This window comes from Haliotis rubra, unplaced genomic scaffold (assembly GCF_003918875.1).
Source record: "Haliotis rubra isolate DU_JTF1 unplaced genomic scaffold, ASM391887v1 Scf411, whole genome shotgun sequence".
Taxonomy (NCBI): domain Eukaryota; kingdom Metazoa; phylum Mollusca; class Gastropoda; order Lepetellida; family Haliotidae; genus Haliotis; species Haliotis rubra.
Genome location: NW_025767093.1, coordinates 333,351 through 350,472, shown reverse-complemented (window position 1 = coordinate 350,472; position 17,122 = coordinate 333,351). Strand labels below are relative to the sequence as shown.

General features: G+C 41.3%; 1 protein-coding gene across 2 annotated transcripts in view; it reads left to right on the top strand.

The window, feature by feature from the left end:
• LOC124288086 (ecto-NOX disulfide-thiol exchanger 2-like) overlaps positions 1–727 on the top strand; it is a 29,877-nt gene extending 29,150 nt beyond the window's left edge. For both annotated transcript variants that reach the window (XM_046724652.1, XM_046724651.1), the window contains exon 13: positions 162–727. In XM_046724652.1, coding sequence (XP_046580608.1) covers positions 162–412 — 251 coding nt within the window. In that variant the 3' untranslated portion in view covers positions 413–727. The remainder of the gene's footprint in view (positions 1–161) is intronic.
• The last annotated feature ends 16,395 nt before the right edge of the window (positions 728–17,122 follow it).

The window sequence follows — 17,122 nt, the reverse complement described above, 5'->3', positions numbered from 1 at the left end:
TTTCACACTTCTTTGTAAAATGTAATTTCAACAAAGTATTTGAATTGAAAATTTGAAAACTGAACTAAACAAACTTCATGAATGTCTAGTAGATGCCCAGGATTTGTCAGGATTGTATGGCAAGAATTATGTCCTACAAGAGTGACCTCCATTGTTTGCAGGTCTCATCACCTGTTTTCTCCATGTTCATCCGTTTGGGGCATCCGTGGACTACTTGTGGTCATACCTAAACCAGATGATCTCATGTCGACCACGGGAGATTGAAGACCTGGTTGAACGTCTGCCTATGCTGTTCAAACAAGAGCTGCAGGGAGTCGGGGCTCGGCTGGAGCGGAGATGGGTGTTCACCGGCTACTCCAGCAGCACAAACACCGATGCCAGCAGCTCCTTCTGGACTAGTCGTGACAAGTAATCGTGTTGAATAGATTCATCATTTGTCTCATCAGTCGAGGGATAGAATTTAACACCAGCTATGAATCTGTTGGTTTTGTCAGCTGTTAAATTTACAATACATGGAAATTAACTAAATAGGTAAGAGCAACGATTGTGGCTTGAGTTTCAGGGAGACTTTTCTCCCCTGTCAGTATCAGGAGTTGCTGTCGTGTAGGCTGGGGGATATCTTTAAACCTGATGTGGAAGTTCCTGCTGTATACGCTGGCACTGTTACCATGGAGATCAATAAGTAGCTCCTGAAATAAGCCTTATCAGTGTTGATCATTTCTTGTGAGAAATGTGAGAGTTTTGTGCAGATGGATGAGTATATGAGTTGAACTGTGTTTCGGAAGCAGGAACACTGCTTGAATATCCTTGTGGGTGTTACTAGTTGAACGTTTGTTGTCAATGTCATGTTTCTTCACTGGACCTAGTCTGCCTACCATGAGTAATCTTGCTTGTTGGATGTTTGTGACAAGAATAGAATGTGATCAGAGTATTAATGATGTCATTTTGAAAACATAATTACCTGTCATTAAGTCAGTAAGGAGGATCTTCTGATGGATGAGTTCATAATTGTGGATTGCATAGGATAAGTTAGGTGTTGTGCTATCTGTAAGATCCACAGTTGACGTTTATACAGGAAATCATTCTGTCCATCATCTTTCAGATCTGTGTCTGCCTTCATTTAAGTTATGTATGTATTCATGTAGTCTTGAGGCAGTGAGCTGGACCAAGGTTCAGTGGGATTTTTCAGGGACAGACATCTACAGCTATCTCCCTTTGCCTGTAAATTGCCGTGACGCCAAGCTTCTGAGATGGTTTCTGTATGTCCGCCACTCACTTTTACTGCTTTGTGTCAATCCCTTGCCTTGATCAGTTTACTTGGCTAGATTTGAAAACACACTGACCCATTAGAATAATACAAGAAAACATTGAATCAGGAACAGTAATTGTCGACTCTTGGGATAGTGCAAAAAAAGAAATGTTTGTCTCTTTTCTTATTGACCTCGAACAATACAGACACGCGAGACAGGCAGAATCTTCTGTATGGTGAGGCAGCCATAAAGTTGTACACAGCGATATTTTATGTTTATATGTGGAGTTGATCATGTTGCCGACAAGTTGTGGTAAACCTTGAGACAACCTTCATATCCATTTTTCATAACTTTGTTCACCAATAGCTTTGTGATATGTTTGATGTCAGGAGGTAATGGATAATATTGTTTTCCCCCTCTTTTTTTGTTGTCCGAATTCATGTTATGCAAGGAGAATTCATCTCTGTCCCCAAAATGATAAGGCACATATACAGAGCATAGTACCTCCTTCAGTTACACATCTGAAGTTTAAAGGAGAGTCAGAATGGGTTATTGGAATGTGAATGTTTTGAGAAGGTATATCATTCTGGTACAAGCTGAGTCACTTTCAGAACCAGTACTGTGTCTGGCCCTCCAGACACCTGTTACTGTGTCTGGCCCTCCAGACACCTGTTACTGTGAAAGTCTCTTGAGTCAAGGTACTGGGACAGTGTTGTACTACTGCTGGAATGCTTCTAGCATAAAGACGAAATCAAACAATTTGTGCCCAGTTTTTCATTGCACAGATTTCAATTTGATAAAACAGGCTTATGGTGTTTGTTACCCCTTTCACCCAGCCATTGTGTATGTTCCTTGTGAAAAGATAAATAAACCGTAAACATTCAAGCATTTTCCTGTCTTGTTTTCTGCAGAATGGTCTAAAGTGAGTAGCAAAATGTGGAAGTGCTTTTCAGGGGTGCATATGTTTGTTAGTTTGCTGCACTTGGCCGTAGTTTGATTTATGACGTAAGCCTGTATTTACTCAAACCTGGACGGACCTCATAATCCAGTGGTCGATGTTGTGAGCACCAATCCCAACAGCAGGTATATGATGATACCAAGTACCAAGTCAGTGAACTTGACACCCTGATCTCCTACAACTGACATGGTATGCAGGCACCATTTCTTACCACAATAAACACCTGTGGGGATTGGGGTGAAATCACAGACTGCCATCACAAATCTGAAACATTAGAGTGAGCAGCCATAAACAACAAACAGCAACAATTGGGTGCAGTGAATGTTCACAATGCTTGAAGTCCCGTGAAAGTGAAGGAATATTATAAGTTGTTCACTGGTCACGAGGGGCCCATGGGTTGATGTACCCTCAATGTTTGAGCCCGAACAACGTATTTATCTTACTGTACACCTTAATGTTAATTTTGAATTGTTTTAAGCACGGGTACAAATCCCTTCTATCGATTTGCATTCGCAAAAGATCGGTAATTTCCGTACATCATACGTGATTCAATGTAATTCGAGATTCAAAATTACTACCACCAAGTACATAATGAGTTTCCATTGACAGCGGGGTACATTGAAAATAATAGAAGAGCGCTCAGCCAATCAGAAAGCGACATTTATGTGCGCGGTAAGATAATGTTTGATGTCAGACAGAGTGAACACCGGGACCTGTAAACAGTCTAGCCATCAGCCAGACAAGTCACTGGACAACTGCATTGCCTGTATAAACATCCTTGGGATTGCAAGAAAGATTTGTTTGTTGTGTTCGAAACATATCGGTCTGTGTTCGAGGTTTGACAGTTCCATACCCTGAGTTCTGCCAATTGGTGAAAATTGCCATAACTGGAGGCTTTCCTCTGACTGGGACTCTGAGATGTAATGGGAATATACCTTAGACCTCAACACTGCCTCATTAACGACCCAGTGCGCCACCATCTCATCACATCAGTCACTAGAACCCATTGGGTGTGATCGCCTACTCTCCCGCAGGTAGGATCATCTTTCCATTTGCCAATACCAGATAGATCAGAAGATATGTCTTGATGATTCTCACTTTCCCGAACTTTGGGGTGACAATTTATAGCATCCTCAATCAGCCAATATGAATATTGCTGAAGCGCTCGTAAAATACCACTCAGTCTTTGATAACATGGCTTAAAACTGACTGTGAGAACACGTGGAATGTGACTGCTATTCCACGTAATGTCACATACTAATAAAAGGTCAACACTTGATTCCCCACGAGGACCGAACTCGCTTCACCAGTCAGCATGTCGGGTGACTGGACGCTGCCACTCGGAAACGGACAGCACCACCCAACGGCTCCTATACATAGACTACGTGTTATTCTTCCCGGAATAGTCCGCAGAGTTGTCACAAACTTGTAACCGCATGTTAAATACATATCAAAACACAGGTAAGCGGAAACAGAAGCTGGGTAACAGTTGACAAGTTTTGTGGGTTTCAGTCGCCCCTTCTTCCGTTGCTGTAGTAATATTGCGGCGTAAAACTAAACTCACTCACTCACTCACTCATTGTCGTACAAAACCCTAAACACGATTAAAGTGAAAGACAAGGCAAGGGGTAGTTTGGTTTCCAGCATCCACCGACCCTAAAATACTGAAACATGAGAGAAAATGACATCTGAAAACTTATTGTAAAATTCCATGCAAATGTACGCCCAAATGTACATAAGTTAACTGCAGACGGTTGAATTAGCGACGAGCCAAGCAGGGCTGCAAGTTCCATCCGATTTGAATAAGGTCAGTTTTTCTGGCAGTCCATACGTCAACAAACAACAGTACAAATAACCAAATCTTCTCCGGAAAAGGAAGGGGTCAGGAAAATAGTTTTAGCAATATTCCAGCGATGTCTTGATCAAGGCGGGGGGCATGGCTTCAGAAACTGGTCCCATGAGGTGGTTCGAGCCATGATCTCCGTGTCGATCAAACCTTTTAACCAGCAGACTTCGAAAAGAATTGAGTCGGTTAAAACCTTTCTTGATGACAAAGTAATGTTCAGCTGTTACTGTATGTGGTGAAATATTCGAAATGTTTTATCACGGAAAGAATTTGTTTAAAAGTGTTCCTAAACAGCCCTCGTGACTGCCGATGTGTCATGAGAACTATGTCCATTGAGTCGGGATCAGACAATCAAGTGATTGAGATCACGGACAACGGTCCTCTGCCAAAGGATGTCACGTAGTTTTTCACCTAACGAAGTGTCTATTAATAGCTTTGGGATTTAATACACTAGATAATTCTCCTTGATAAAACCGAACAGAGCCCACTCATTGTACTGTACTGAATGTTAGATAGTAACTGAGCGAGCAACTGTATTTTTGCCAGCTTGCAGTTTCATCATGGCGGCCTGTAAGAACCAGGGTCGAGTCTGGACCAGACAGACCAGTGACTGGAAGTATGAGCATCGATCCAGGGTATACTGACACCCAGTCAGCCAAGTCACGTTCATAGTAACTGTAAGTATTTTATCAGTCGACTCAAAGGACATTCATTTGATAGGAAGTTCTGTCCCTAGTAGTCTTCGCCGGTTATTTCAAGAAACACATTGGAGAATTAATGCACATGGTTGAATGAAAGCATAGGCGGATCCAGAAACGGGTGGTGTGGGGTGGGGTGTGTGTGGGGTGGTGGTGTGTGGGTGGGGAGGGGTGTGTGTGTGCAGGCCTGCGTCATTACATGACCATTGCAACTATCGTGAAAACGGGTGAAATAAACTGTGCACCCCGTTTCGCAAAAAGCTGTATCCGCTCCTGGGTAGGATAGGATTTCATGTAGATCTCAAGTGTTTTCACTTCATATAATAATCTGTAATTTTCGAATGACGTGAAACTTAAATATAAAAATAACACTGTTTTCATTCATTCTGTGAAGAAGGAATTATAATAGGACGGACAACGGGAAGCTGCATGCCGGGATGGTTTATATCACACGGACAACGGGAAGCTGCATGCCGGGATGGTTTATATCACACGGACAACGGGAAGCTGCATGCCGGGATGGTTTATATCACACGGACAACGGGAAGCTGCATGCCGGGATGGTTTATATCACACGGACAACGGGAAGCTGCATGCCGGGATGGTTTATATCACACGGACAACGGGAAGCTGCATGCCGGGATGGTTTATATGACAACGGACAACTTTTTATATCACACGGACAACGGGAAGCTGCATGCCGGGATGGTTTATATCACACGGACAACGGGAAGCTGCATGCCGGGATGGTTTATATCACACGGACAACGGAAGCTGCATGCCGGGATGGTTTATATCACACGGACAACGGGAAGCTGCATGCCGGGATGGTTTATACCACACGGACGACCGGGAAGCTGCATGCCGGGATGGTTTATATCACACGGACGACCGGGAAGCTGCATGCCGGGATGGTTTATATCACACGGACAACGGGAAGCTGCATGCCGGGATGGTTTATATCACACGGACGACGGGGTATTTGTGGGATGGTTGTTTAACGCAGCAACAACAGTCACGTCAGGTACACGAGGAACTACATGATCTGGACGAGACAAACCAGTGGTTGATACGACGAGCATCCTCCCTCGGGGTCGGGGAATGATGACAAGCTATCAACATGGGGGGGGGCGATTCTAACCCGGAGTCCCCACAGGGAGGCCAGCTCAGTTTGTTTTGGGAGCAGTTCTACCCGGACTCCCTAAAGAGACCAGCACAGATAGTTTGAGCAGTTCTACCCAGATATCCAAACAAAAAGACCAGCATAAATTGTTTGAGTAGTTCTACCCGGACTCCCTAAAGACACCAGCACAGATTGTTTGAGCAGTTCTACCCAGATATCCAAACAAAAAGACCAGCATAAATTGTTTGGAAACTATTCTAACCCTGAATCCCCATTTCAGATTTCCCACAGAATCCCCATAGCTCATTACAAGTTGCTGGGGACCAATTCTAACGGGTTCTACACATGACACCCACACGGGGTATTGGGGAGCAGTTCTAGTCCGTATCCCCCAGAGAGGGTGTAGACGTACATAGATAGGTATTTAGAACGCTGCATACATTTCAGCTACCCTCCCTGAACAAATGTGACCTGCCAATATCAGGACAACTCCGACCGAGAAACTCAAGCATACAAAGAATTAAACCGATCATTTAATAATCTCTAATCTCTCTAATCTTTATCAAGGTTCCTTCGTGTTATTGAATCTCAATGCTATGAAACCGCAGGCAATAGACACAACATAAACAAAACAAATCCCAGGAAATTTAACTGTATAAGTAAAAAAATCTCTTGAGTCCAAATCTAAACAGTAAACTGTACCTAATATACGACAGCAGCACGCAAGGATGTCGTTGTGTTTGTGAGAAATGTTGAAATGTTGGCAGTCCCACGTGCTGGGTGTGGTATAGGAGATGGTCAGCGATACATCCACGTGGTTGCCCTGCACGCTATCATAGCCGTGTATTTGTTCAGAAGCCCGTGATGACGTGACCTCTGACAGTTTGTGGCTTGTATGGACGCGGATTGAAAATTAAGAGTTGGTTTATCAGTTTCGCGATCAGGCGCTCTGTGTTCTTGCTTGAGTTGCTGGTGTCAGAATACTCTCTTAGATTACACTTATTGGGATAGGAATTGACACGATCTAGCAGAAGATTGGATAAAAACATTAACGGAAAATAAAAAAATCTACAGGCCGGTTGTACTCAGTTATTTGTGTTTATCGATGTTATTTATTATTTTATATATGATACATTAATATACATACCCGAGCAAGGGGAAAGTGTGCACTTGTGTTTGATAGTTAAACATTAAATAAGGCAGATATGTGATAAGTTACGATATGTGATAAATCTCCACTATATCGGAAGGTATACCCTGAATATTATCGAGGATGTATATGATCTGGCGTTTGTACTTTAGGCTTATTTCGAGGACCCTTCTCAGCCAAGTGCCACGTACTTTATATTGGTTGTAATTTTGGGTCAAATGCAGTTTCCAGATGATCATCTTGTTTGTCAGACAGTGTATTTAGCTCCATGTCTCCAAACGCTGAGTGTTACAGAAAGTCTTTTTCACGAAGCAACCTTTACTAAGGTGAACCTTAACTCCCATTCTTCAACATTGCACTAAGGCTACCTTAGTGACTTACGATCACCTTAGTGCTTTGTGAAAGGATGCCCTGTACTGTGAGTTAGTTCTATCATGGCAGTGAAGGTCCTCTTGCGAACACGGAATACTAGGAAGAACTTTCTACCGACACCCGACCACTGCCTACTTGTCTCTTTAACTGAAACGATTGAACGAATACCTCTGTGGTTATTCCGTTTAAATCCCCGAATATTGAAAATAACCTATATTTAGTTATCAGCTTCCATACTGACCGCGCATGTGTAAGTTAATTCTGTCAATTATGTGAAAATACATGGCAATCTGAAATATACCCGGTCACGATGTTTATTGAATCTACTTGTGAGGATCAGATGGCCTTGATTTGATGTTTGGGTGTTATCATATTGCCGTAACACCTGTCGTACCTAGTCTTATCTGATCCGAAATCCTTGATTTATATACACAATGAAGCCTGCTGTTTATTGCGACAAAAATTGAAATAATCAAAACCACACATTGCAACCAAAAATCCTCGTATAGACATCTGGAAGTCTATTTTTCTATGACGTCTATACGATACCCCCTGTATCTAGACTAATAACAGTAAACAATTTATTTAAATGAAACTGAAATGTGTTAATTGCAATTTGCATTTTATTTGATTCGGACTTCATTGTGTACATAAGAGAACTTCTATGTTAAGATTTTTAACCATGCGTCTTTCGATGCAGGCGTTAATTCAAGGATTTCGTCTGGTCGAGGTTCTACGGTAATACGTACAGTCACGTCGCATCCGCAGCACTGACACTGTGTAGATATGCAGTGTGAAATTAGGAATTCAGTATAACGGTTTGTTGGTTTGTTTTTGTGTAAGACTGCACTAAGCAGTATTCCGGCCATGTGACAATCCAGTTATCAACAGCATGACCATCGATCTACGCAATTGGGATACGATGACATGTGTCAACCAAGTCAGCGAGCCTGACCATCCGATCCCGTTAGTCGCCTCTTACGACAAGCATGGGTTACTGAAGATCAATTCTAACCCGGATCTTCACGGGTGTATTGAGCATAAACGACAAAACACGTGCTATTGGCTATAGTGGTGTTGCAGAAACAGTTATACATCCGTGTATAAAATAAGCACCACCCTGTATTTTTACCAATAAATTTTGTCTGAAATGAAATTCTGAACTCTTTCCAAAAATAACCTTTATAATTTGATAGAGCAAGCATTTAACATTATAAAAACGAAAACATCATAGAAATTACCATGTACTTTAATTATGATAATTGCCTATATTTAAAAAGGTGTTTGTCTGCCCTAAAACAAGTTACACTATTTTGAAAAGTGAAAGTAATAATTGATTGTTGTGTGGCCTATAAATTCGTTATTTATTGTGAATGGATGAAAGTTTGTAAACCAAGATTTAGGAAAAGTTACAGTCAAACTAAAAATAAGGTAAAATGTTAATATGCAGTAAAAGTTGCTTTACAAACAAAACAAACAGATTTTAGCTGTTATTATCAGTATCCGGCAAGGAGAATGTCTATTCAATACAATAAACTCAAAATCATTAAAGATTTATTCCAAAATCGTAATAATGTGGCCTTTTTCACTTTTTGTCAATTAGCAATCTGAATTGTTGAAAAAAGGTCTGAATCTTTGACATTCGGGTTCTTCCTGATTATGCATAATTAAAGCTTACTTGTGTAAATGTCATCTTGGTGTATAACAGAATTGTTTTTTTCAGTCAAAACTTAATTTAATTGTGTAGTCTGAGCAGGAGAGGAATAGTTATTTTGGGTAAAACTTAAGTTGCATCACATTTTCATCAACATATTCTTTCATAAAGAATAAAAAAGATTATGGTATTTGTAAAAGTGTCAATGGATAAAGCTTCTTTAACTACAGGTTGATTAAATTGATGGCTATACCCTAACTTTTCTGTAGCATCACATCTTATTTTCAAAATAGGGTGGTGCTTAATTAATGCACGAGTGTATATAATCTTCTTAGTGAATTCAGTACAGGTAGAGAAATTCCAGATGGCATTGTACAGCCAAGTGTACATTAAAATGTCTTTAATATATATTATATACAATATTTACATATTATGCAACATATTGAACATTTTAGAAACACGACAAAGCTGTTCATAATGAATACATATTTTGTGAATCAGTTAAATTATCCAAACGGTTACACTTTTTATAAAACAGATAACTATGTAATGTGTTGTTCATCATGTAAAAAGGACAAAGGGTTTACTCTAATGTATAAGTTGAGTTAGTTGTGTGGCAGGCAGTATCTGTTCGCAGAGGTAATTTTACCTGAGTGAGTGAGTGACCAAACAAAAGACAAGAAATACAGAAACTTGCGTGTGTTTATTTTCTTTCTATGTATGTACATGTTGACAAATGGTGTCATTTACATGATTAGGTCAGACTGTAGCACTAAGTCAATATTGACATCTCAGGTATCTTCCACAGTTATTTGTTTGTTTCCTTGTTGTTTGACGTTGCACGTAGCAATGTTCCAGTTATGTGATGACGGTCTGTAAATATTCTTGTCTGGACCAGACAACCCAGTGATTATCAGCATCAATCTGCATAACTGGGATACGACGACATGTGTCAACCAAGTAAGGGACCCTGACCACCCGATCCCGTTAGTCGCCTCTTACGACATGCATGGGTTGCTGAAGATCAATTCTAACCCGGATCTTCAAGGGTCTTTCACAGTTAGCAACAGGGAGTGCATCAATTTGATTCTAGATATGTAAAAAAGGATGTATATTTTCAAATGAGCAGCATTCAAGTTATATCACGGTATGTCAACTGAATGTGGTGAAACATTCGGTGGATGTACGGGAATGACATTATCAAGCCTGGACATATAATCGGGACAAACCAGGAGTCGGACCCATAGGGTGCTCAGGGGACGCAACTCTGCACATCGAATTGCGGTGCCTTCGATAACCGGATCTCCCTGGCCTCCTCCCCCAAACCACACCACCCCTACTCTGTACAAGATATTTTCAGTGTGAGCATGGCATAGCTGTACACATTTTGTTCTCGGAATACGACCTTCTGTTATATTCGATATGACTGGAGGTTTATTCCAGTTTCTGCCATGGTGTCACGAGTTTGCAAAAGCATGTCAATAACATCTGTTACACAGACATATCACGTGACTTCATAATCCCTGCTGGATTACGGTATACAACATTTCCCCTACTTAATCATGTCAGATACACATGTTTATGACACGTGGAGAACATAACGTTATAAATCAGCGAAAAGATACGCGCGTCAGCCCATCTCTTGCAAGACAATCGGTATATTTGCCATTTTAAAAACACATTTCAAATGCATTCATCAACCGACTCAAACTGTTGCTTATTGGACATCGCATCAAGGGATTAGACAGGAATTATATAGTCCGCGTCAAATTGATTATCGGGGCAACAGTAGCACACAAGTAGGACTCGCAATACGACTGAGTTGACATAAAGGGAAGTGGAATATTTCAGCAGGATCTCGGGGAGGATTCTCAGCCTAAGTACCGGAGGGCGGTCCCTAAAACATCATACAAAACATGTAATACATTAAAACATGTCTTTTACAGTTGAGAGTTTAGTTATAGATGGTGTTTGTTTGTTGTTAAACGCCACACACAATGGTCCAAAAACAAATTACTTACAATCTTGGAGGAACACATAAAACGTGAATATCAGCACTGACGGATATGTGGTCACCATGACCATGTCTCCAATCTGATTGTCACAGAGGTCTCTGAAAATGATTTTGGTTTGCAATCATATTTTTTCTCAAAGTCTACGACTTGACATGTCAAATCAAGTTAATGTTTCAGCACTGTCGTCTTTTACAACAGTTCAGAAAACTGTAGTGCCCATACTTCCTTCTGACATGAGCAATTATTTCATGTTATGTCAATGGTAAAAAGATGAAAATTCACCGTCTACAGACAAAGAGTTCGCCAACACAACAGCAGCTTTTATTGTTGTGTTTCTATTTACTGGAGTCCACAAGATGACTTTGTATGACCACCATTGGCAGCAATTACTGCTCGGCACCGTCTCGGCGCAGACTGGATAAGTCGACGAAGTCACTATTGTGGAAAACTTCCCCAGTCTTTCTGCAATACGATGGCAAGACACTGACGTTAAAATTGGCAAGGTAGCGGACCGTGACGCGTGTTGTATGTGACGTAGCGTTGGCATACTGGAACACCTCCCTCTATCGGTCGATAATCGGAAGCATGTGACGCGCAAAGACTTCGTTGATGTACCGATCTGCTGTCAAATTCTCCTGAACCACCACTAAATCAGATCTTTGTGTGCTGGATATCGCACCCCACACTATGACACTGCTGAATCTGTCGACCTGTCGAATGCAATTAGGTGCAAAACGTTAATTTTTCCGACACGCTGTCGTCCATCTCGTCGGTGAAGAAGAAATCGTGATTCATAACTGAACCAGACTTACCTCCAGTTTCTAAGGTTCCAGTTCCGGACTCCGGATGACACCGCCGCAGGCGATTGCTCCGATGGAAGTCTCTCAAAACAACTGGCCTTCTTGGTCGAATCCCCACTTCACGCAATCGATTCCTGACAGTTTGGTCGGAAATTCTTCTCAAACCAGGGATGCGTTGTGGAGTCTCTACGGCTGCGGCAAGACGATGACGCAAGTGAGCAATCCTGGTCTTTGGTGGTAACTCGGCCGCTTCTCGGGCGATCTTGGGCGGAATTGGTCTGCAGAAAAAGGACCCCAAAGGCGAGATACGGTGCTTTGATAAACGTTGAAATGTCAGGCAACTGCAGACTGCGACTCCCCAGCTTCAAGGCGGCCTATGGCGATGTTTCGATTGGCGGCACTCGGTCGTGGCATGCTGATTTCGTCTTTTCCAGGCAAAAACGAATGACAAAATTAAACACAACGTTTGCCTTTTTATACTGATCTATTCCGCATACCTTTCCGCATATTTGCACGTGAATTTTGCTTTGCTTGTTTTTGGAAAGAAATAGTATATTTGTATTGTTTTTGCCGCAACTACATGAGTCCAATATTACCAAAATCATCTATGCGTTTCTTTTTTTGAAGAGTGTACATTCCAGTGTGCTTGGGTATGATCGCCTGTTTGGACCAAAATTTTAGAACTTGCCCTTGGATTTAGGTTCTGCTTGATTAATATCCGTGGGCATTTGGGCATAGTTGATGCTTCGAAAGGCATTTCATTCAGTCCACATGATAATGATACTGGTGATGATAATGATGATGATAATCATTATCATATTTAATTCACAGGAGTGATTTCTTTTGGTCGATTTATATCTCTATATGCCACCTGGGAGAGAGTCACGTGACACAACAGTTGTCATGTGATCTTGTTAAGTTGCCCTGTCTTTAGGTAAGATTACTGGCAAATCTGTACCTGTAGATGTCTATAAAATCGGATCTGTTGACTTGCAACAATGTAAATTGTACCAATGTGCCTAACCGGCGCTAAACGTGTCTGACAACAATCAACGAGTAGAACCATTTAAAGACGTATGAAGACACGGAGTAGCCGAGTGGTTCAAGCTTCGCTCGTCACTAGTGGGTTCGATTCTCAACATGTTCTCAACGGTTTACCTGAAAAAAAAACCCCAACAACGTGGGAACATATGGTATAAAAAGGGGATCAAATCTGACATCAGGGAAAGTCGGGAAAACTTTTTGCATAGATAAGAACCCCTTGATACAGAGTGCATAGATCAAACAACTTCACTGTAGTGTCTGCTGCTAATTAAAAAACCCTGCATCGGGTTGTTAGCGCACCTAGTATGGGTTTTTTAAAGGGAGAGACATTGCCCTATACCTTGTCAATTGTTTAACTGTTATTCAAAAAGGAATGACAAAATCCGTCATGAGAGACAATGGGACACGTGCAGGATCCTGGTGTCCAGTGTCGAGATGGCGTGCCTGCAACAGTTGAATGTTGTCCCACAAGTAGTATCTGCTGTCTCCGGGTCGCCCCATCTCTCAGTCGGAACTCGCAATACTTTGATATCAAGCGGAAACTACCGAGAAGATTCCGAATTAATCCGGTAATTGTTGGTTAGTTTCTCAAATGACAGGGCATCTATAATGTGATGGTGTAACATTTAAATTATTTTGTTATCGAATATTGCCTGTTTGACCCAGAGTTACCCGGGTGGGTGGTTACCGCTAGCACACGTGCAAGAAATTCCATCAATTTCCGTAGAGACATTTGACAGCTTCCAGTCGGACGTTTGAACCATGGTAATACGTCAATACATTGTTAACGTCTGTGACGTCATCCTCTTGTTTCACTGTCTATTAATCCAATTATAGATGAAACAGGAATTAGGAGGTTGAGATGAAGGGTAAACATGCAGAAGAATGAAGGGATGGATGAAATGGGTGAAATAATAAATAAATGTATGAATACGTGTAGATAGACCTATATATCAAGACAGACTAACATGCATTGGCAGGATGGAAAGATAATGAGGTAAAAGTTGAATAGGATCAATGTAGATAGAAGAAGCAATGACAGATAAATAGGTAAATAGATGAACAAGAAGACAGATAAACACATGATACATGGAAATACGTGGGTGGATGGAAGGGTGAATATACCAAAATATAGGAATAAATACAACAACAAATATTAGGGACGATCATTAAGTCACAGGTAAATGAGTAGATAGGTAGACTGAAGCTGGAATAGATGTTTCCATGAGAACATGAATATATTGATAGATAGCAGGGAAGGTTGATGTATAGAGAATTTCGCCGCAGATCTAATACATGAACACCAAGTTGATATGTTAAACGCAGCATTGAACTGATTGATCAGCTCAAGTGAGAGACGTGTTGACAGACCATACAACATATACTTAGGGGGACCCTAGGATTCCACACAACGGCAAGCGAAGCTAAGAACGGGGGTGTGTGACCACCGCGGGCGGTGGGGGTAGCCTAGTGGTTACAGCGTTCGCTCGTCACGCCGAAGACCCGGGTTCGATCCCCCACATGGGTACAATGTGTGAAGACCCTTTCTGGTTTCTACCGCCGTAATATTGCTGAAATATTACTAAAAGCGGCGTAAAGCTCAATCAGTCACTTCTAGGGTCATTTATTGGCTCTTTGAGTGAGTCACCTGTGTCCACCACCCCAGTGGTGACAAACTGGAGCAGCGTTAGCTGAGATGCCGAGTGGTGAGTAGGTTCACTTTACATATAGGGGTGCGTGGGTAGATGGCTGGTCATAGTGTTCACTCGTCATCTTGAAAGTCCGGGTTCGATTCCTCACACAGGTGCAATATGTGAGCCCGTCGGCCCCGATTTCTCGAAACAAAATTAAGTTTTTACTCAAATTTCAAACTGAGTTTGACAATTTGAAACGGCTGAGTTTCGTACTCAGTCTCATTTAAAACCAAAGAGACATGACAACTCATGATACCAATCTACCTAACTCAGATTGTCTGCTAGGTTTGAGTTTTCTGTCCATTTCAGTTTATTCTGGGAAATGTTTTTCCTGCTCTTGCTCAAATTCGAGTAAAAACTGTAACTTAAGTCAAAACACAGACTCTCTGTCGCCCGCGGCTGTGATATAGCTGGGAAATTGAAAGACGGAAGTTTAAAAGACAAAGGCCATAATCTTTATCATTGCAATAAAATATAGTTGATTACCTACGGGGGCAACTGAATTATCGATTTTTGGGTTTAGCCAGAAAATACAAAAGCTGTTAATATTGATATCAACTTTCTGGATGCTGCGCTGTCGTAGCAGCTGTGTGTCAAGGTAGCTGGTGTATGTTATAGTCTCTACAGCAAGCCACGGTCTTCCTCAAACTGGGAAAGGACACCGCTGTTATAGTATCACACCTTTTCTGATGATAGCCAAAGACGCGAAAATTATATTGACTTATTAATAATGTACGAGTCAAGATTGACCATGCTACAGTTACTCATAAAAGTAAATAGACTGATTCTCCGCCATATGTGGTGTGGCAAGTCACGTCAGTTCGTTACCTTTCGCCCCTTTCCGTAAGGCCACTCAAGAAAGATGTGTTATTGATTTGTGAAGCCCAAACTGATACGGTTATTAAACGTTCGCCACTTCAGTATAACCCCCAAGGACGGGTATACAGAAATACAACAGCACTGGTGGGGAGAAACCAGCAAGCACTGGTACTACAAACATGCAAGCATGGGTGCACAGAAATATGCTCTGGGTAAGCTGGGATTCAAACCCAAGACAATACTTTTCTGATACTCGTAAGGGACGCAACTCCGCAGTGCTTCAAACTTTCGTTGACCTAAATATTTGTTTTAAGTTCCGAAACAACATCTTGCCATTAATTGCCACACTAAATTGCGTATGTTTAGATTTTATTTCACGTTATATTTTACGTCATATGATTTGAAAAGAGTTTAAAAGAAGGCGGTCTTCATTTCTGATGGAGACGCTAAAATGGGAATTAATCGTTTTCTCATAGCAAACATTCCCGTCAGGTTTGTAGGTGAGTACTCTTCTCGCCTGGCACAGCAACACGTGATGAATACAATGTCCAGCGACCCAAACAATGATAAGAATGAGACTTTATGAAGCGTTATAAAATCTCTATTCTGTATTTCAACACTCACTGAGTCTCAAGTTGGCCAAGTGACAGCCTATATTCCGATATACCTTTATTTGTCCGATGTGTATACCACACCTACTGCTTGAATACATAGACATGATGTGATGAATTAACCTGTCAGGTTCGTTTTGTCAATATCATTGAAACCAGTGTCATCGTGTATATTCCTGCAAAAAACGTGAAAACTATACCGTCTGTTTTCACTTTTCTATACTCACTGTCTCCCTCTCAGCTGATTCATAAGGCCTTTATTATTAAAAGATAAATACACCAACGAAACGACACCAATCCAGTACAACGCTATCATTCAGGCGTACAGTGATTGTACACAGTCACGTGTATCCTCCAGCGTCATTTCTGTACAGCCATTATGTACACCTTCAGTACAGTTCCCTTAAATAGTTCAATACAGTAGGGATTTTGGTTGAAACCGCGGATTATATGTAATTTATGAAATACATTTACAGAAATACGTCCGTTGAGACGCCGTTGAGAAGCATGGGGCTATCACCAGTCGCCGACAGTTGTTACTCTGTTCTGCTGGCGCAGGTCACGGCAGATATACTACTCAACAGAGGTAAAGGAAACACCCGGTTCTTGCAGTTGACTACAGCTGATCTGTCACGGATGGCTTCAATCGTTTTTTAGTAGTATTGTTCACCTGACAACTAATGGTGCTTGAAAAAACATCACAAAATTGAGTAGTTTTAACATTTTTCAATTCTTATATGTTGCTAACCAAATAAACAAATGTGACGTGTGCAACCCATGCAAATGCACGCACGAACACAAACAAAAATATTGCCGCACTTTTCTGCAGTTTCTCGTAAAACAGAATATAGGCAACATGCGAAAAAAATTTCTCGAACTAGGAATTACGGATTATCTGTGCTTCGTGAAATGATGAATAAATGAATGAAGTTTATGAAAAATAACTCACAAGATAATAATTCTAAGAAGGTAGTAGGTTATTCCCCAAATATGTGATAATACATAATAATTGCCGGTCAGCAGGATTTGTGAGTCATGGATTCAGTATCGAGTAAATTAATGAGCACATTTCACAGTCGGTTGTCTCG